General features: G+C 37.2%; 2 protein-coding genes across 4 annotated transcripts; both read left to right on the top strand.

Annotated features, from left to right (window-relative positions):
- The first annotated feature begins 3,197 nt into the window (after positions 1-3,197).
- rab1aa (RAB1A, member RAS oncogene family a) lies at positions 3,198-13,105 on the top strand. 3 transcript variants are annotated; one of them, XR_015475850.1, is made up of 8 exons: positions 3,198-3,388; positions 4,713-4,785; positions 6,646-6,741; positions 7,739-7,834; positions 7,937-8,068; positions 10,201-10,971; positions 11,207-11,514; positions 11,732-13,105. XR_015475850.1 is itself a non-coding variant. In NM_001326521.1 (6 exon segments), coding segments are annotated over 6 exon segments (606 nt in total). In that variant the 5' UTR covers positions 3,204-3,374; the 3' UTR covers positions 10,396-10,675.
- Positions 13,106-18,588: 5,483 nt separating this feature from the next.
- sertad2a (SERTA domain containing 2a) lies at positions 18,589-22,481 on the top strand. Its single transcript, NM_001386639.1, is given in 2 exon segments — positions 18,589-18,848; positions 21,475-22,481. A coding segment is annotated over 1 exon segment (669 nt). The 5' UTR covers positions 18,589-18,848; positions 21,475-21,485; the 3' UTR covers positions 22,155-22,481.
- Positions 22,482-22,942: the final 461 nt, after the last annotated feature.

Raw genomic sequence — 22,942 nt, 5'->3', positions numbered from 1 at the left:
TGCTTAACTTGTTTATATTACTATAGTATTGTGTTACTATAGCTACTACATAATTAATTTGCATTACGTTATTTACTAATAACCACAACAGTGTTTAGATAGCACATCTGCGAGACTGATTTAGGCAGTGAGCTTTATAGGTGTGTTTGTTAGGGGAAAAACAAAACAATGAGCGTCGCGTGTCGCAAACAAACACAGGAAAACGGCTCTTAACCTCAATCCTCAAAAATTCTGAGAGCAACACCGCAATAAAAGCATCACTGCATTGTGTTTGTCCGTGTCTGTCGATGTCTCGTTATCTGTCTATGGCAGTCATCAGGCAGGTGTATTAATAGCATTTGTGCTTTCGGATAAGGGTGAAGCATTTCCCCTTCATTCAGACCGCCGGTCAGGATCAGCGTCTGCTGCCAAAACTTCCCAAACCTGGAAGAAATGAAGAGTCAAACACCATGACATTGAACAGCCACTTCTGTGAGGTAAAGTTTGCTAATACTCTTCAACCGCTAGGGAAATCACATAGATATATATGGGGAAATCAGCTATGGAGACAAAGCAAAATGGCGGATTATGCTACACACAATGCAACTCACACAGCGTTTAATAATTAATTTCTGAGATATTTAATAAAGAATAGGATGTGATGTGTAGTTGACCAATGGACTCAATGATCCTGGGAAGAGCTGTGTATTTTAATGCGACTATAGCGCCACCTGGGGGAAATACTGTTCATGTGCTTTACGGGACGTTTTTGTTGCACAACGACAAAAATAAGCTTTTTTAAGCATAAAAATGATTAAATACAGCTACATTTCCGTTTAACATTGTAATGTGACCCTTTTCACAATAAATTCTTAATTTTAATAAATAATTACTATCATTTTCACCCTTTATTTGCAGAAAAAAATGTTGGAGTTTATAAATTGCGAACAATAACCACGTATTTACAACAACAGTGTAACGTTAATTAAAGTACTATTTAAATGTCATTTTAGGTTTTTAATCATTTGACATTCAACAAAAAAGTTCATTTTTTCTTTCATTTTTATCCGCTTTTCCGGAGCTGGGTAACAGAGGCAGCAGTTCTAGGAGAGAACCCCAGAGTTTCCTCTCTTCAGACACTTTCTCCAGCGGGATCCCAAGGCGTTCCCAGGCCAGCAAAGAGACATAGTCCCTCCAGTGTGTCCTGAGGCCTCCTGGTGGGACATTTCTGGAACACATCTCTAGGTAGGCGTCCAGAAGGCATGCGAAACAGTGCCAGAGCCACCTCAGCTGACCTCTCTCAATGTGAAGGAGCAGCAGCCATACTCTGAGCTCCTCACCCTATCTATAAGGGTGCACCCTGTGAAGGAAACTCATTTTGGCTGCTTGTATACGAAATCTTGTCCTTTTGGTCATGACTAGTGCCAGACGGAATCTGCAGACATTTTCACTATTTCTGAGCAGAATTTTGTAAAAAAAATTTGGGAGTATTATAACTAAAACCTTAATGTATGAAATAAAAAGTAATGCCTTTTTAACTCTTTTAAATGTTTACAATGCAAATCCAAATAGATCCACTTTATTTGTTAAACAAAGCAAGTATCTCATAATATCTGTAGTAAAAGACAGAAACTATTACTTTACACTCTGTATTGTAAATAAATCATAAACATTTTCATATTAGTCAATAATATTACTGTATTTAATTAAAAAACTGAATAAATGTGAATTTACACAAGTAAACCGACTCAATGACGGGCTAAAAAATCTGCATGTGCAGATTCTGTGTGGGCCTAGTCATGATCCAAAACTCATAATCATAGGTGAGAGTAGGAGCGTAGATTGACTGGCAAATCGAGAGCTTTGCCTTATGTTTATTTTTACATGTTTTGTAGGTCAGAATGTCGTGTCATTTTACATTAATAGCCTATATCTGTTGCACTGAATGATGATATAATATTTTGAAATTGTATCTGTTTTTTAAAGGTGATGTTTTTCTGTGTGTTTTGTTTGATTTAAAAATGTAAATAATTTGACAGAAATTTGTGTGCAAATAAACAGTCTAACATCAGAAAACATGTTTTATTAAGCCCATGAACAGTGTATACAATATAAGCCTATACAGTTGAAGTCAGAATTATTACCCCCCCCCCCCTCCCTCTTTATTTTTTCCCCCAAATTTTGTTTAACAGAAAGATTTTTTTAAACACATTTCTACATAATAATTTTAAGAATTAATTTCTTATAACTAATTTATTTTTTACTTTGCCATGATGACAGTAAATAATATTTGACTGGATATTTTTTCATGACACTTCTATACAGCTTAAAGGGACATTTAAAGGCTTAACTAGGTTAATTAGGTTAACTAGTCAAGTCAGAGTAATTAGGCGATGTTGTGTAATGATGGTTTGTTCTGTAGAATATCGAAAACAAATATAACTTAAATGGGCTGATAATATTAACCTTAAAATGGTTTCTAAATTTTTTTATTTATTCTAAAAACAAAAAATACAATAGCAAATAAGCTAAATAATTATCTTTAACAATAAAAAATAAACAATAAAAAATAGAGAAACAGCTAAACACAGGGGGTATAAAAATACATACAACATTTTTGTAACATTTAAACATATTATTACTTATTGAAAAGTTTTTATTTATATAAGTGTAAATATACTAAATGTTAAGCAAATTATAATTTTTTAAACGAGAAATTCATCTATACTTGAGTCTTATGACAAGAAAGCAATTAAAGTTTTTGAAACATGTGCTTTATTTAATATTCTGCATTAATTTGGAATGTTAAGGTGCTCTCTCTCTTTTTGTTATAAAACAATTAGATCAGTGAAAGATAGTGTTTAAATTCGTTCAGAAAAACCACAAACATGAACTTTAGGAAACATGCAGACAATGCACAGATCCAGCAAATGCCTTTAAAAGCAAAACAAGAACTTTTTCGTGTTCTTGCAAAATAAAAGTCGAGTGAAAACGTTCCGGTAACATGTATCCAGATAACGTCCATGATGTGCTATAACTAATAAAATGACATTCGTTAAACGCATTGAGGAAAATATTAAATGTTAACAGTAAATTATTAAATGTCTAAAAATGTATATTAATCAAGTCTTTTTAGTTATTTATTTGTCGTGACTTTTATTTTGGTGGGAGCTGCAGCGAAAGTGACCAACGTATCTCTGATTATTCAAACTTCACTCTCGAGAGGCCATTTTTTTATGTGTCCGGATCCCGGTTCCGCTCATTTCTCCCCCTAACCCGCTTTTTAACACCGAATAATAACGGATATCACCGGCGAACGAGTCCCGGACATCAACAGCCTTCATACCAGAGAAGAAAACCACAGATAAACCGGGGATTTTCGCGTGCTGTCCGTCATGAATCCTGAATAGTAAGTTTGTAAAGAAAAGCGCTGATGACACATCAAACACATGAGCGCGCACTCGTCTCATACACTATTATTGTTATTTAAATGCACACTGATCAACATCTACATAGATTTTAAGTAAGCAAAACACTCGCTATTTGGATTAGGATTGTTTTCCTATTATTGACCACAACGTTGTTGCTTGTTTAACCATAGCAACCTACCACGAAATCGCTTTAATGTATTTAAAAGCGTTTATTACTGTTTAATATGTGCCTCACTGTAGTAATGTCTGTGTATCGGATGTATATCTTAACTGTCAGGCTGTTTCTTCAGCTCTGACACACTCAACTGCCACGTCGCTGTTAAAAGGATAAGTTAAGAACGAAAGTGCAGACATGATGCTCATCTGATTGTGTTTATTATGAGATTTAATCATATTCAGGATTATTAAACTGCTGATCTCCTGTCAGAAATGAGAACTTGGGCCTGAATGTACTGACATGTTGAGTTTTGCTTTAGAGGATGATGGGAAATTGAATCACCTGTTACCACACCACCCTTTCAGAGCATAGAGTTTCACCCTGGTAATACAATGGTAGTGAATATTTGCTGCATTAAAGGGATAGTTCACCCAAAAATGAAGGTTTGAGTTTCTTTCTGCTGTTAAACTCAAGGCAGATATGCCCAAGAATGCTATAAAATCAGTCATTGACTTCAATAGTGTTTTGTGTTGCTAATATTGATGTCAATAGCTTCTTTTTTTCCTCCATTATTCTTCAAAAGTGTGAGTAAATGATGAGAAAATGTTCATTTTTATGTGAACTAACCCTTTAATGCACCTTTGGAATTAGGAGACCTGTCAAAACACGTCCACGTTCATACTTGAAGATAGAAATTACATTTCAGTGTGCATCTTTTCTTTTTTATTAATGCAAACATTTTGATTTTTAATATATTTTTTTACTTTTTTAACAGATCTGTGACTTTTATTGTGTGTTATTCATTAATATTTTATTAAATTAAGTTTTATTTCTTTAATAGTAAACAAAAAACATTTTTACTCACAAAACAATATGTTTAGTTATGATTTTGGCTAAATTATGACCTGAGAAATAAAATATGAACATTTTTCTGCTTTAATTTCACTCTTGGTTTGACTGAAACTGCAGATTTGGTGATTCACGAGGGTCACGTGATCCTGTGTAACACCGGCCGTTAAGATGTGATGACACACGCACTTCTCTTACGTAACATGATTGCCGCTTCCACGTCACAGATGAGGAGTGTCAGAGAACACTGGTTTTGCTGATTGCTGTTATTAATTGTTTTCTGGTTCCTCTTTCAGTGATTACCTGTTCAAACTCCTGCTGATCGGAGACTCGGGCGTCGGGAAGTCTTGCCTTCTGCTGCGCTTTGCTGTAAGTTATTAGTCCACTGTTTACACAAACTCACACACACTCACGGATCAGATAATGGCTTTTATTATTGTGCTGATGATTTGCCTGTCAAAGAGCTTCATGCTAAAGGTGAAAGTGTCATTTCTGTTTCGCCAAACAGGCAACAAGAATCATTTTATGACATTAAAAGAAGCTACAAAATATGAATTAATTAAACGACAGGGGAATATTTCGATTTTAGGTTTATAACATAATTTAAAATATGACATCATTTATTTCTTTTTCCTTCGGCTTAGTCCCTTTTTTCATCAGGGGTCACCACAGCGGAATGAACCGCCAACTTATCCAGCATATGCTTTACATCGCCCTTCCAGTTGCAAACCACCCATGCACACTTATTCACACTCATACACTACGGCCAATTTAGCTCATTTAATTCCCCTATAGCGCATGTGTTTGGACTGATTGGGAAACCGGAGCACCCAGAGGAAACCCACGCCAATATGGGGAGAACATGCAAACTCCACACAGAAATGTCAACTGACCCAGTCAGGATTCGAACCAGCAACCTTCTTGCTGCAAGGCAACTGAGCTAACCACTGAGCCACTGTGTTGCCCAACATTACATATATAAGACATAATATTCGACTCTTACGTCCTGGGTCTTTAAACACTTACAGTTGCAATGTTTATTTTGCTAGAGCAAATTGTTATTCTATAAGTGAACAATTAACCCGTGAAGTTAATTCACTGAAAAAAAATAAGTTTGTTTTGGTAATCTTTGATGAAAGTCTGAGAGAGACCTAAAAGGAAATGTTTTTAAATGTGAATCCTTCAGAAATGCAACAATTTTTTATCAAAAGTGAAACTGTTTTACATTTTTATCTTGTGTGTTATTTATAGCTGTTCTTTTTATTGTTGTAAATGTTTTTATTATTATTATAGAAAAGTGATATTTAAAAAATGTGGTCAATTTGATCTGGTTTCGCCATGAAATAGCTTGAGAAGCAATAAATTAAAGCTCATTCTCTCTCTTCTTTTTACAATTATTGTAAAACATATAGATACATTTGGCACGCATAATTTACAATAATAATCAGTAGATTATTTACAATAATAATAATTCATTACGTTTATATAGAGCTTTTCTGCACACTCAAAGCGCTTTACACATTGGGCAGTATAGAGCTTCCTTCACTATACTGGGGCATTAGGACCCACCGCAGGTTGAACACTCCTTGCTGGCCTCTCTAACAACACTTCCGGCAGCAACCAAGCTTTCCCATGTGGTCTCCTATGCAGGTACTGACCGGGCGCATCCTTGATTAGCTTCAGTGCGTAACCATGTGAGAGTTGCAGAGAGCTAGCTGCCGGCATAGCTCAGTAGGAAATATCAGCAGGGTATCTGATCTGAGGGTAGATATAATGCATAAAGAAATTCAGAGTGAAGAGGGAGAAATAGAAAAAGATAACAGCAGTATATTAGCGGTTGAAACCCTCTCACTTACTGTTAGTTTGCTATGAGTGGCTAGGCTAATGGTTAAAGAGTTGGACTTGCGGTCCAAATTTCACGGGTTCGAGTATTGGTACCAGCAGGAATTGTTGAAATGTCCACCTGAACACCAAGGCACTGAACCCCAACTGCTCCCTGAGTGTGTGTTTACGGGTGTAAGTCACTTTAGATAAAAGAGTCTGCTAAATGTAAATGTATGAGGGAATGACGCGCAAAAGAAAGCCCCGCCCCTGCTCAATATTCAGTTTAAGTTGGAAGTACATCAACATACTGATGCAAGTCTAAAATACTGTTTTTAAAACTCAGCGGTTGGTGTGCTGGATGTTTCTGAATGTCTGATTTGTGAGTGTGTGCACTTCTTTCTTCAGGACGACACGTATACAGAGAGCTACATCAGCACGATAGGAGTAGACTTTAAGATCAGGACCATAGAGCTCGACGGGAAGACCATTAAACTACAGATCGTAAGTTTGCAGAACTTGTTTTTTCAATTTGAGGTTTTCGTTTAGTAATGTGTACTGTATTTAAAACATTATTACACTGATCTCTGGAATGCTGTATTCTGATTGGTCAATCACCACGACATTCCAAAGTATATTATTGTCAGATAACTGATTAATGACCAGGGCCAGACGGAATCTGCGCACGTTTTTTGCTATTTCTGCGGAGAATTTTGGTAAAAATCTGCGGATTTCTGCTAAATTATTTTGGGAGTATCCAGCGGAGTATCATAACTAAACCCTTAATATATTAAATAAAAAGTAATAAATTACTGAATAAAAACTAAATAAATTCAGGTTTACACATTTACTAAAGTTAAAAAACAGAATTAATAATGGGCTAAAAATCTAAAAATCTGCGGAATTCTGCGGAAAATCTGCGCAATTCTGCGACACACACTACCAATCATCTTGAGGGTTATTGTATACTATCATTCATTCATTCACTCTTCTTCAGCTTAGGCTCTTTTTCAGGGGTTGCCACAGCGGATTGAACCGGCATCTATTCTAGCAAATATTTTACACAGCGGATGCCCTTCCAGTTGCAACCCAGTACTGGGAAACACCCATACAAACTCATTCAGTCACACACTCATATACTATGAGTTTCTTCAGTTCACCTGTATCGCATGTGTTTTGACTGTGGGGGAAACCGGAGCTCCCGGAGGAAACCCATGCCAACATGATGCGAACATGCAAACTCCACACAGAAATGTCAACTGACAAAGCTGGGACTCAAACCAGCGACCTTCTTGCTGTGAGGCAACAGTGCTAACCACTGAGCCAGCTACTTTTTAAGGAATATTAGTTTAATTTGTCTTTTTGAGTATAGAAAGTATTACATTATGTACTAAAACTTTTAATCTTTTAAATGCACATCCTTGTGTCTGTGTTGTAGTATGGAGTATGTGTCTGTCTCAGTGGTAAAATTGTGTGTCTGTGTTTATGTGTGTGATTTCAGTGGGACACGGCTGGTCAGGAGCGCTTTCGCACCATCACCTCCAGCTACTACAGAGGAGCTCACGGCATCATCGTGGTTTATGATGTCACAGATCAGGTGACCACACATTCCTTCAGCACAGCGACGCTCCAGTGACCTTTCACACACCCTGCTTCTGTCTCTCTGTGTGTTTGTCTTTAACATGACTGTGTTTCTCAGGAGTCCTTCAATAACGTCAAGCAGTGGCTTCAGGAGATCGACCGCTACGCGAGCGAGAACGTCAACAAACTTTTGGTGGGGAACAAGTGTGATCTGACCACCAAGAAAGTTGTGGATTACACAGCGGCGAAGGTAAAAAAAAAAAAGAATAAGTAAATCAAAATGTACAGTTGAAGTCAGAATTATTCGCCCAAATATTTAAATATTTCCCAAATGATGTTTTCCAGAACAATGAATTTTTCACAGTATTTCCTATAATATTTGTTTTATTTTGGCTAGAATGAAAGCAGCCCTTATTTTTTTTAAAACTACTTTAAGGTCAATATTATTATCCCCCATAAGCCATATATTTTTCGATCACAGTGATAGGGTCACAGTTTCAGTATGGTTCAGTATATATGTCATGTTCAGTAAAAAAAAAAAAGAAAAGAAAAAAAAATCGGGCACAGTCAAATAAAAATTCAGAAAAACAATTATTCTACATGCTAAAGCACAATACAGCAAAGACGTCACTAAAATAAATGTTGTTTTTCAGGTTTCTAGCAGTCATCTTTCAGCACACACTGCAAAAAAAAAGCTCGCGTAGATTTTTTATTTTTTTTGTTTTTAGTCCAAATATCTTAAAACTCTTAAATCATGAAGCATTTTCTAGACAAGCAAAATATTGTTAGATTTTCAGAAATAATAAGCAAAAATTAAATGAGTTTTTCCTTAAAATAAGCAAAATAAATAAATGTAAGTTGTAAAAATATGTAAATAAATAACTTTAATACTTTCCAAATAAACCAAAATGACTGAATTGGTGTTAATTATGAAATAATGCATTAAGAGCTGTAATTCTTAATCGATTAAACTGAAACATTTCCAAAATACACTACCAGTCAAAAGCTTTTGAAGTTTTTGGTCAGTTTTATTATTTTTTTTCATGTTTTGTTTATTTATTTTTTTTTTTCAAAGAAAATTATTCTGTTCATCAAGGCGGCATTTATTAAATATTAAAAAAATGTAAAATTATTAAATATTTGTGAAAAACAAAAACAAGTTTTCTTGTGTGTAGTTTCAAGTGAAATTATTCTTCCAGTCATTATTGCTTTTATTACTATTAATAATAATAATTCATTCGTTCATTTTCTTTTCGCCTGAGTCCCTTTATTAATCTGGGGTCGCCACAGTGGAATGAACCGCTAACTTATCCAGCATATGTTTTACGCAGCGGATGCCTTACCAGCCGCAACCCAACACTGGGGAAATATACACACACACACACACTACGGTCGATTTAGCTTACCCAATTAACCTATGGCGCATATCTTTGGACTTGCAAGGCTCGAACCAGTGACTTTCTTCCTGTGAGGCGGTTGTCCTACCCACTGCGCCACCGTGACTCCCCTTGTATGAGATTGTTGGCGATAAATTGTTTTTACAGTATTAAGGATTTTATGGATTTAGTGTTTTCACGATACTGGAGTTCGGTACTACTACTGATGTTTTAAAAACGCCAATTTCCATTTGAGCGCTGTTGAGCACGTTCTAAAACATCGCTGATTTGTCATTTGCTGTTTCTTAATATGCGTTCTTCAGTGATCTTGCGTCCTCGTATAATGTCATCCTCAACTGCCAAAGTTCAGTTCCAAAACTTAAGACAGCAAGAACGGAGGAACGGTTTTTATGCGGAATATATATTGTAAAAAGGGGAAAAACAATAGCTAGCTGTATGAATGGTAATGTCTAAATATGTTTTGGTTTAAAAAGCGTGAAGGTCATGTGACCATCAGGAAGGACGCAGCATCTCGTTTCTCACAGGACGCGTTCTCTGTTCTCGTGTTCTCCTGAGTTTGTTCTTCCGAGGTGACCTACAAATGTGCAAGTCCTTTCTCTCTGCTTTCTTGGAATTGAGAAACAGCCATTGTGTTTACGTGCTCAACAGAAATGACTGTGATTGGTCGTGATGCTTATCAGTTCACTGAACTCACCGCTGTTTACTGAGTGTAACCACAGATACAGGCACACTGGAGCATTTTGTCACTGTTTCCCAGTGTTGGTTGCAGCTTGTCAAATCAGCGCTGTTTAAAAACCTGCTCGACAGCGCTCAAATGTTAGAAGGAGATTTTAAAATCTCAGTATTGATTGGTATTGAATTCCAGTAATGTGACAACCCGACTATAAATTACATTATTTTCTAATATCTAACAACCCCTTTCTCATCTGTTGATCTGTGTGTGTGTGTGTGTGTTTGTGTGTGTGTGTGTGTGTGTGTGTGTCAGGAGTTTGCAGACTCTCTGAGCATCCCGTTCCTGGAGACGAGCGCTAAGAGCTCCACGAACGTCGAGCAGGCCTTCATGACCATGGCTGCGGAGATCAAGAAGAGGATGGGCCCCGGGGCCACAGCGGGCGCTGAGAAATCCAACCTGAAGATCCACAGCACACCAGTGAAGACGTCCAGCGGAGGCTGCTGCTGAACACTGACCTTACAAACCACAGACACCAGCACACACACACCACAGCTGAGTAACCAGAGAGAGACAGTGTGTGTGTGAGAGAGTGAGTGAGTAAATGTGTCTACCTATGTGAGTACCTGTGTGTGTGTGTGTATGTGTGCTAGTGCATGAGTGCATGTATAAGTGTGAATGTTAGTGACTGTGTGTGTGCGCGCGCGCGTGTGATTGAGTGTGTATGTGATTGTGCTTGTGAGTATTTTAGTGTGTGCGAATGTGTGCTAAAGTGTGTGCGTGTGAGTGTATATGTTAGTGGTTGAGTGTGTGTGAGTGTATATGTTAATGTGTGTGTATGCAAGTGTGTGCATCCGTATGCATGTATGCGTGTGTCCATAAGTGTGTGTGCATGTGTATGTTAATGAGTGAGTGTGTGTTTGCATGTGTGTGCGTCCATAAGTGTGTGTGCTAAAGTGTGTATGCGTGAGTGTGTATGTTAGTGAGTTTTTGTTTGCATGCATGCGAGTATGTTAGTGTGTGTGTGTGGGGCTGTGTGAGTGAATGAGAGTGTGTATGATAGTGAGTGAGTTTGCATGCATGCATGTATGTTGTGTGTGTGTGTGTGTGTGTGTGTGTGTGTGTGTGTGTGTGTGTGTGTGTGTGTGTGTGTGTGTGTGTGTGTGTGTGTGTGTGTGTGTCTAAGTGAATGAATGAGTGAGTGTGTGTTTTAGGTGCATACGAGTATGTTAGTGTTTTAGTGTATATGTTTGTGAGTGCGGGTGTGTGTTTGTGTGTATGCAAGTATGTTAGTGTGTGTGTGTAGCTGTGTGCATGTGAGTGAATGTGTGTGTGTGTGTGTGTGTGTGTGTGTGTTTGTTAGTGAGTGAGTGCTTCTGAGTATGTATGTATGTGTGTGCATGCACATGAGTGTGTGTAAACGCAAGTGTGCATGCGTCTGTGTGTGTGCGCATGTGTACAAGCGTGTGCGCGTGTGTATGTTAGAAAGTGAGTGTATGTTTGCAACTGCATGTGAGTTTTTTTTGTGTGTGTGTGTGCGTGTATGTGCGCGCATGTGTGCTAAAGTATGTGTGAGTGAGTGTGTATTTGCATGCATGCAAGTGTGTGTGTGTGTGTGTGTGTGTGTGTGTGTGTGTGTGTGTGTGTGGCTGTGTGAGTGAATGAAAGTGTGTGTGTGTGTGTGTTTGTTTGTTTGCATGCATGCAAGTATGTTAGTGTGTGTGTGTTTGTTAGAGTGCATGCAAGTGTGTGTGTGTGTGTGTGTGTGTGTGTGTGTGTGGCTGTGAGTGAATGACAGTGTGTGTGAGTGTGTATGCATGTTAGTTAGTTAGTGAGTGCGTGTGAGTATGTATGTGTGTGCGCCCGCATGAGTGTGCATATATGCTAGTGAGTGTGTGTGGCTGCATGCAAGTATTTGAGTGTGTGTATGTTTGCGTATGCTAGTGAGTGTGTTTGGTTCATAAGAGTGTTAGTGTGTGCGTGTGTGTGTGTATTAGTGAGAGTGAGTGAGTGTGTGCGCAATATAGACTGAGAATATCAATGACAGGATCTGCATCTCCTGGCTGGATCATGCACACACACACATACACACACACACACACACACACACACACACACACACTGATTTTACATACAGCCTCCCAAACGCACTTTTGGACGAGCTCGCTCCGCCTCTGCACTTCCTCTCGCGGACTTTGAAGGAAGCGCTGGACTCTGATTGGCCGGAGCTCCTCTTCACCTCTGCCTTCAGTCTGTTCATCATCATCTTCCTCTCCTGTTCTTCTGTTCTCTGCATTTCAACACGGCGGTCCTCTAAACGGCTGCACAACTACACACACGCTAGTCGCTAACAGCATTATAGGGGGCCGTTCACCCAAAAATCGCAGTTCTGTCATTATTTACTCACTCTTCAGTCGTTTCAAACGTTTATGAATATCTGTTGAACACAAGAGAAGATATTCAGAAGAATGTTGTAGCCGTTGACTTCGGTATTTGTTTTTCCGACTACTAAAGTCAATGGTTACCAGTTTTCAGCATTCTTCAAAATATCTTCTTGTGTGTTCAACAGAGGAAACTGATAGAAGTTTATAACCGCTTGACAGTGAGTAAATAGTGCATGAATGAATGTTTGTGTGAGCTGCCTCTTCATCCTCCGGTGCAATTTTATGTTCTACTAATTCAGAACCAAATCTCGTAATCCTCTATTATGAATGGGTTATTATTTCGTCTTAATTAGTTCCGATGCTCATGTATATCCTGTATATTTGTATACTGACAGCACAACTATAGCAGATTTATGTATAAATATAAACCTGATCCCGGCCGAGTGACGGACAAAAGAGAACTGACATCATAGTAATTAAAGGAGCAGCTCACGCAGAAATGCACTTTCAACCTGATCCTAACATTGTTAAGTAGTTTCTGTATTAAAAGAAGAGATGTTTTGAAGAATGTTGTTATTAACAGCCACTGACGTCCATGGTGTTTTTCTTTTCTACTATGGAAGTCAACATTCTTTAAAATATCTTCTTTTGTGTTCAGCAGATCAGTTTGGATTGAGTAAATAACATTTTTGCGTGTGCTGTCCCTTTAAGACGTTACTTGTGTAACTTTGAGTCTTGATGGAGAGAAGGCTCTTTTCTCCTGTCGTTTTGTTTTACGTCACTCCATGTTGAATTGAATTATGAAGGAAAGGGTTAATAAAGTGATTTTAACTGGAGTGTTTTTGTTTGTTTGTTTGTTTGTTTGTTTGTTTGTTTGTTTAAGTTTCCAGGGTCTGCAGGTTGCAATGTCCCAATATTTGCTTGCCAATTGTAATCGATTATTTTTTTATTTGGTTCAATTTGGAATTTCCCCAACAAGCACAGAGCCCGGGGGACCAGAGTGAGTGAGACACTGCTCGCTGCAGAGCCACTTGGGCTCCAATGAGGGGGAGCTTGAGCTTCAACTCCTCCTCCTAATGCGTACAGCCACCCCTAACCCCAACTCCTAGTTACATTACTCAAGGTTGGGGCTCAGCTGGGGCTCAAGCTCCCCCTTGCTGGAGCTCAGCTCTGCCCAAGTGGCTCTGCAGTGAGTACTACTTGGAGTGAGTGCTCCGGCTTGGCACCCTCTGGTCCTTAACCGAATGTGTGTGTGGTGTGTGTGTGTGTGTGTCTCAGATCGGTGTTGATGGTGTCCAGATGGTGGCGCTGTTCACTGCTGTGTTTCAGGCTGGATCATCAGTGCTGTTGTGTTCAGATCAGAATTACAGCAATGGTTCCAAACTCAATTCCTGGAGGGCCGCAGCTCTGGACAGTTTAGCTCCAACCAGCTCCAACTCACACCTGCTTAAAGCTGGTGTATGTAAGTTTTTGACTCTTCTAAAGCATAATAATGCCATTATATGTTTGCATATATTTAAGAAACATGCTGTGAACGTTCTTGCTTATCTTAGTAGAAAACTGCATATTTCATTTATTCTGCCAAAAAGGCACTGAAAGCATGCGTTCGCGACCGAAATGCGACCTCTGGGTGGACAGTAGCAGACACCGAAATGAGGGGCAGATTCAGAGTTCCACATAAGGGTATTAATAAGCAAATAACAGGGGTGTCGCTAGACCCCACGTGCCCCAGGAAAAATCGCCAGTGCCCCAGTTATTGCTTTGAGATGTGATTTACTTTATATGCAAGTGTATTTATTAAGAGTGGTAATCCCAGAATAAAGACGTCATTCTCGCAACCGAACAAGATGAAAGAAATGTAGTTTAATCAAGAGAAGACTGAGCATGTGTGCAGAAAAAAAACACCTGTGCGCTTCACGCACCGCTCCTGTTTGACGCGCTGCTCTCCTCCTGGTCCGGTTGTGAACATGCAGGCCGCAAAAATAGCCATGCCGTTTATGCATTGTAAAACCACCATAACGGTCTTTTATATGGAGATGTCGTTTGAATAATATGATGGGGATCCTTTTTCGACTAAGCATGGCTCCTGATAGATTTCTTTTTTGGTATGAAGCAGAAAGTGGGGAAGAAGTCAGGGAGGTAAAACTTAATAAACCTAATTCTCGGCTATGAGTCGGGTCTAAGACAACACACAACAGATAATTCTATAAAACATCTCTTTTTTTGCATTATATAGAGTTGTCTATAGAATTTCATTCTAAAAAAATTCATATTTATGCAAAAGATTTCTGAAATTATCTTAGCATCGCTCTAATTGTAGTCTTAAGTTTCTAATTTACATTTAGGATTAATTTCTGTTATTTATTTAGAATAATAATTGTATAATAACAATAATGCTGTTATTTATTTGTAATTATATATAAAATTCTATACATAAATATTTTGTTTTATAATATATAGGGGGGGGGGATTAGCCTACAGGGGTTTATAATTTTGACCTTAAAATGGTGTTTAAAAAAATTTTAAACTACTTTTATTCTAGCCAAAATACTTTCTCTAGAAGAAAAAATATTATCAGACATACTGTGAACATTTCCTTGCTCTGTTAAACTTGGGAAATATTTAAAAAAAGAAGAAAAAAAATAAAAAGTGGGCATATATATATATATATATATATATATATATATATATATATATATATATATATATATATATATATATATAAGCTATCTGCTGATGCTTTCAGTAGTATAGTATGGCAATAAATGTCATGTAAAATGGCATTCAGACTGTTCGCATTTAACACTGAATAAAGCCCATGGGGTGTAGCTGAGGTGATCATTGTTCATTCTGCTGTTCACAAATCGAAGCTGTTTCTAATATATGAATTCCAGGTGTTGGTTAGAACAAACTTTAGGCAAAATCAGCCTTTAGGCGCGATCGTCAGACTCGCTTCTTTTGGTAGTCAATCTGGCAACCTGCACTTGCGGTTGTTTTGATCCAGGAGTGCAATACCTAGTTCAGCCACTGGATGTCAAACTTACAAACTGCACCTGCTTAATAGTCTCTAGTAGTATTGAGCGCCTTGATTAGGGTTGGAGCAAAACCGTCCAGAGCTGTGGCCCTCCAGGAATTAACTTTAGCTGACTGCAGTTCATAGGTTTGAGTGATTCATAGTTAAAAAGTGAGTAAACTCGTTGCCTTAAAATAATTAAATCAATTATCTGCATGGTTTTGTAACAAGTTACTAAGTGGGTTTCATCAGTTTTTAAGTTGTCAACTTTTAAGGCAGCAGGTTACCCCAAAAGTAAAGTAACTAATGATGTTTTACAGTGTAGAAACTGCTAAAGTAAGTTACAGCACTCTTTTATTTTAATTATTATTATTTTAATCACATGAATTGAGCATAACAGATACCTTTAAAGCATGCAAGTCAAGATTTCTGCAGGTCTTAACATTCACAGGTCAAACTCTGAACAAAACTCTGTAAAATGCCTCTGTTCACAGAGTGTTCTTTACAACAACTACAGAGAAATGCGTTTAAAAGTGTGTGATGCAGGTCAGAAACCCTCATTATGCACAGCACATTCAGACAATAGAACTCAACACACACACACATGCCTGAAGAGGAGAGAGCTGCTCTGACATCTGCACACACACACACACACACAGAAGCAGCTGTCCTGCAGTCGGAGGTCAGGGTCAAGGACAATGCAGGAGCGTGTGTGTGTGTCTGTGATGAATGGAAATGTGTGCAGTGTGTGTTATGTGTAGTGTGCAGCAGCTGCTGGGGGACTTATGCATAAAAATGATCTCATATATATATCATCAATGTTTTTCAGTTTACCGATTGATTGTATCAAGAAATGCAAACAGTTTTTTAAATAAGGTTTAAATATGCAAATGAGGAACTAATTAATTACACGTGTTGATCTCCTTGATTTTGAGTGCGTGTGTGTGGGACTGCTTGTCCTGCATTGTGTGTGTGTGCATGTGTGTTGCATGAATCAGCTGCTCTGACTGACTGCTGCTTTATCTCCGTCCTCTTGTTCTGGCCATCTGGATGCTGTGGTTGACCTGCAGCACAGATGTCACCATGTGCAGCGTGTGGAAATATGGCTCCGCATTTTCACACACACAGATTTTTGCACTTATTTGCATGCACATGAACCCAAAGTCTGTCTGGAGATCTACTGCTGATACACACTGATGAAGCCGTCTGCACTGAGGTGAATATTTATTCATATGTCTCTTATATGTGTACTCCAGAACTAATAACATGAGTGAAGGCATTATACACTGTTTACTGTGTGTACATAGGGTGACACGGTGGCTCAGTGGTTAGCACTGTCGCCTCACAGCAAGAAGGATTATAGTTTGAGTGCCGGCTGGATTGGTATCCTGCTGGAAGTAGCCATCTGAAGATGGGTACACTGTGGTCATAAAGGGATGGACATGGTCAGCAACAATACTCGGGTAGACTGTGGTGTTGACATGATGCTCAGTGCATGTTGTTGATGCCAAATTCTGACCCGACCATCCGAATGTGACAGCAGAAATAGACTCATCAGAGCAGGCAACGTTTCTCCAATCTTCTATTGTCCAGTTTTGGTGAGCCTGTGTGAATTGTAGCCTCAGTTTCCTGTTCTTAGCTGACAGGAGTGGCACCCGGTGTGGTCTTCTGCTGCTGTAGCCTATCTGCCTCAAGGTTGGATGTGTTGTGTGTTCAGAGATGCTCTTCTGCAGACCTCGGTTGTATCGAGTGCTTATTTGAGTTACTGTTGCCTTTCTACCAGCTGGAACCAGTCTGGCCATTCCCCTCTGACCTCTGGCATCAACAAGGCATTTGTGCCCACAGAGCTCTTTTTTTTAGGCCATTCTCTGTAAACCCTAGAGAGGGTTGTGCGTGAAAATCCCAGTAGATCAGCAGTTTCAGAAATACTCAGACCAGCCCGTCTGGCCTCAACATGCCACGTTCAAGGTGAACTAAATCCCCTTTCTTTCCCATTCTGAGGCTCGGTTTGAACTGCAGCAGATCGTCTTGACCATGCCTACATGCATTGAGTTGCTGCCATATGATTGGCTAATTATAAAATTGCGTTAACAAGCAGTTGAACAGGTGTACCTAATAAAGTGGCCGGTGATTGTACATTAAAGGGTAGCATAAAGTGAACATATTAGCCTACTTTATTGCATAATAAATGTGCTTTTCTGCATGAGAACATTTGCCAAGTTTATTTTAGAGTTGATTATATTGCACACTGACAGAATTTTTATGTTGAAATATCCGAGTATTGATCGCAGACCTTGATGCATTGGCAGATTTGTTGAGATTTCTTACACAACTCCTTTATTTGCTGTTTTCCTCAAATACACACATGAACTAAAGTTGTTGCCAGTGGAACACGAGTGATGTGAAATATATATATATATTCATGATTGTTTTTCTGCAGTCCTGGACGGAGCTTGAGGAGCTGTTGAGCTCGTGTTGTGAATACTTCACATACTTGCGGCTTTTCCAGAGTAGAGAAAGATCACGTTCATTGACATACGAGGACTGGAATGAGAGAGAGAGAGAGAGGGAGAGGGAGAGGGAGAGGGAGGGAGGGGTGACATCTGTGGCATTACGAAGCCTGATTCATTTGTGTGACTCGATTCCCTCAGGCGATTCATTTGAATGAACACTTTCATGATTACTCTTTAAAAAAAAATTCAATTCATTGTCTATTCCCTCTAAATTTACACTCGGAAAGCTTATATATTAATGTTTATGTTGTGTTTCCTTCGAGTAATTTAATAACAAAATACTTGGCGGTTAAAGGTTTTGCATTTTCAGGGTTTTTGCACGTTTAAAAAACTATTATGAACGTAAATACAAAATATTTTTTAAATGCAACTGCATAAACGTTCACTAAGTAATTTGTAAGGCTAATAAAAGTATTATTAATAATAATAAAATATGCTATTAGGGCCAGAAGTCATTATTAGTATGAATTACATGTAATTTAACATGTAAACAACGATTTGTTTGAGCAAACAAGTGTTCCTAGCACATATATTTTGCACAAAAACATGTATTTGATACAACTAGCATAAAATGTTGATTTTTCTAAAAGTATTTATGGAGAAAATAAAGTTTGCGTTAGTGGTGTTTGTTATTTGCATTGAAAATATATAAAATTAATATATTAAGTTTCCTGACAACAATTGCTAACATTAGGCTAAAGTATTATATCGTTTATTCCTGTTTCTTTCACATTATAGCTTCTGTTCAGTGCTTTGTTGGGAGGCTAAAACGTTTTGGAAATTGACTGAACCGATTTGTTCAAATGAATCGGTTCAAATGACTCATTCATAGGTCGACATCTGCGAGCCTTGCCCTTACGTCACTGTTGAAGACTCCGCTTGCGGGTTTGTTGAAGGCGGAATAGTAGATCCGTCGGTCCGATGACCGGAGCCGCTGCATGGCCTCACGAGCTGCAGACTCGTAAATACCCTAGAAATCGAACGGAGAGGAAAAACGGCGAGCGATTCCCGAGTCCGATGAGCAGCTCGAAGTCCTCGATTGACCTGCAAGCGGTGAGTTTACCAGCTGATTTCTTTAATTCATTAAAACACTTCAGGAGACTCGTGATTCACTATGAAGAGCTCGGAAATATCGCTAACTGAAGATTTAAATGTAACGGTTCCTTTTCCGTTACATTTAGATGAAGTATTAAGAGGTAAAACTTTACAACTAGCCATACTACTGTATTGTAAATAATCGTATTTGCTTAGTTTTGTAATTGTGTGGTTGTGAATGTGTCTCGAATGTGTAGTGATGTAAAACACGTCGTATTTAAATCAGTTAAATGACGCCAGTGTGAGTAACGGAGTGAAATCCGATCCATTGTGTCGTGTTTACTGCAGGAGTTTGCGCTGATGGTCAAGGGTCGGCTAATGCTGTTAATCACTGTTCACTTAGTTTCTCATGACTTGCTGCTTCATTTCAGTTTTACAAGAGCCCTGAAGCTTTCATTTTACTGTAAGCCTACATAGGTTTCACTTTAAAAATGTTATGTGGGCGTGCGACGCTAAATGTCACGGGTTCACTTTACTACTGAAGTGCTAACAGTTAATGTTGAAGAGATAGTTCACAATCACATCATTAAAGGTGTTTTTGCTTGATATACAACACCAACTCAGTTAATTCATCACTTTAAACTATTAAAATGTTAATACAAGTCACTTTTTCCAAGTTTTCAAGGTTAAAAGTTGTTGCAAAGCTTAATTAAACAGGGAAAATATAAAAACAAATGACACAATATGGAAAACTGCTAATTTCTGGATATTTTATTGACAGTGTAGAGTTCTGGAGAGAATATTAGAGTTGTAGAATTCATAATTCCAGACATTTATCAGTGTCTTGTTATCAGGGGTTTACATGTTTTCACATAAGTCACATTATTAGTCATGATCACTCAGCAGTCATCTCTTGAAGTACGTGAGGGTTAAAGCAGAGCTGTGATTTACAGTAATGTCAAGAGTAGAGTCATGAGTGCTGAATAATTGTCTTTGATGAATGTTGTCTAAGTGGAAAGTACTGAGCTTTTTTTTTTGTATGTTCAAAGATGACCCTTTCAGTGTTTATTTAAAAAAAGAGGAACTTTATGTCTAACATGAGGTCCTTTGAGCAAGATTATTAACCCTTTATCAGATGAAAAAACATATTTGGTTATTATTATAAGTAATCAAAGTTGTAAAGTCTTGTAATATCACCATTTACACATTTTTTGTGTGAGTGTTTCATTAAGTACTCTATAAAGAGTTAATATATTATTAGTTACATTTATATTTTTTGTTTGTTGTTATTTGTTTACATTATTTAATGATTTTAATTCATATATATTTGTTCATATTGACATTTATTTTATTTCGTTATTTAGTTTTTATTACATTCAGTTTTACTTGTATAATACATTTTCACAAAATACAAACTAGAAAACATTAAAAAACAAAACTTTATATGAAACATTTAAAATGTAGATTAAAACTGACACTACTAATGTACTGTTTGTACTAATGTAATATTTGTAGTGTAAAATTTGATATTTATAATCAATATGTTGATTCCATTTCATTAATATTTATTTGTAATATATATTGTAATATTAACAAATATGTAACATTTTATATTATTGCATATATAATACATTTTTATCATTTATGCAAAAAGATTTGTAATATAAATATAATATTTGATTTCTGTGATATATATTACATTTTGATTACATTTAACATTACACAGATAATATATAGTATTTAGAAAAATTTATCTAATATTTGATAGATTTATAATTAACTTAAATTATTTTCAACCAAATAATATATTTTTGCAATATTAATGTGCTTTTTGATATTATAATTAATTTTGATAATGTTACATAATAATATAATTTTTAATATTAATTCATCCTTTTATATTATTATAATTATAGTTAATCCCATTTTACCAATAACAGTAGTATTATTTATGTAATTTTTTATATTATAACTAAATTTAATCACATTTTACCAATAACATTAGTAAAATCCATGTAATATTTTATACTATAATTATTTTTATCACACTTTACCAATAACATTAGTATTATTCATAAAATATTTTATTTTACAATTAAATGTATGCACATTTTACCAATAACATTAGTAATATTTATGTAATATTTTATATTACAATTAAATTTAATCACATTTTACCAATAACAAAAGTATTATTTATGCAATATTTTATATTATAATTAATTTTAATCACATTTTACCTTAACATTGGTAATATTCATGTAGCATTTTTACTATTAGTTTTGATTACATTCAACAAAAATAAATGTATATATATAAATATATATATATATTATTTACAATAGTGATGTAATATTTTATATTATTATAACTAATTTACAAATAAGAATATTATACCATGTGTTGTTCTACTAAAACACTTTTTTGCGTTCTTACTGCACTGCAAGAAAAAAAATCTGACATGTTTTTCTTTAACTTCTGTTAACTACATTTTTTTAAGTTACGCAAAGTTCAACCTAATATTTTAGTCAGTTTAACTGATGTAAGTTGAGGTGACAGGAAAAGTTCATTTGATTCAACTAAAAATATTAGGGTAGCAGGAATTATTTTTTACAATGTGTGTGTGTGTGTGTGTTTCTCTTAGACAAATGCTACATGTTGAGTAAAGGCCTGAAGCGGAAACTGGAGGACGAGGACGAGCCAGAAGTGAGTAATAATGGCTCCAGTCTGGACGAGTCTGAGTCCGAGTCCTCCAGCGGCTACAGACTCCAGCGGCAGACGGTGCTCAATCTTTCCCTGCTGAAGCTCCACAGCGTCCCGGGACACTCAGAGCCACGTCTGTCCCGCCGGGTGCTCATCTCCAACACCGTCCGACACATCAGGGATGAGCTGCGGGTGGAGGGCGGCGCTAGTGTCCGTCTGCAACCCTCTATCACTAAGGACGCTTTCAGCTCAGCACTGGCTGACATTGAAGATCTGTGTCCGACTGTGGGAATCACGGCTCTATTTTCCACAGCGGATGTTTCTAGTAGCAGTGAATCGGTTCATTCTGATGAGTCGACGAGTGTTGATTCGGATCTTTCTGAAATGAGAAGCAAGTCGCTTTCTGACTCCACCCACCCTGTGTTAGGACACACCTCCTCGCTCATCGCTGATTTCTCATTGGACGATTTCCTGTTTACAGAAATAGACAATTTTTTATTGGACAGCAAGACTGGTTTTGGTGGCGCAGGGATTGGCCAATCAGCGCTTCAGACGAATCAGACGTTTAAATTAGATCTGAGCGAACTGGACCACATCATGGAGGTTTTGGTCGGGTCGTAATTATTTTGACATTTACATTGTCGGTTTCATTTTAACGTGAATTTAGTTTTTAAAGTTTTTTTTGTGCTTTATCATGAAATGTGTTAAATTTTCTTCATAAAGGGTTACTTTGGCAATGAAAATATACGCTTATTTTGGTTTATTTATTTTGATAACATTATCAGAGGGTGCGCAATGTAATGTCATGTAATATATTGCGGCTATTTTATAATATTAATATAATGTTATAAGGTGGTATTTTAATGGTTCTTTGTGTTCCTTGTGAAAATTTCTTATGATTTTCAGTATTTTAGCATTTAAATATTTAAATAAAATTTAAAATGAAAACTGAAGTGACTTTATTTTCCACAGCGGATGTTTCTAGTAGCAGTGAATCGGTTCGTTCTGATGAGTCGAGGAGTGTTGATTCGGATCTTTCGCAAATGAGAAGCAAACTGCTTTCTGACTCTGCCCACTCTGCTTTTGGCCACGCCTCCTCAATCATAGCTAATTTCCCATTGGACGATTTCCTGTTTACAGAAATAGACACCTTTTTGTTGGAGAGCAAAACAGGGATTGGCTAATCAGCACTTCCGTCCAATCAGATGTTCAAATCAGATCTGAACAATCTGGACCACATCATGGAGGTTTTGGTCGAGTCGTAATAATAATTATAATTTTTTTTTTGGTGATTTAAATTGTCAATTTAAATGTGACGTTTTTAAAATCATTTTTTTTTTTATTTGTACTTTATCACGAAATATGGCCAATTTTCCTGCTAAAAGGGTTACTATGGTAAAAAAAGTATA

Source organism: Danio rerio, chromosome 1 (genome assembly GCF_052040795.2).
Source record: "Danio rerio strain M-AB ecotype USA chromosome 1, GRCz13ab, whole genome shotgun sequence".
Lineage (NCBI taxonomy): Eukaryota > Metazoa > Chordata > Actinopteri > Cypriniformes > Danionidae > Danio > Danio rerio.
The sequence above is the reverse complement of the archived record's forward strand: the minus strand, read 5'-3'. Positions and strand labels throughout refer to the sequence as shown.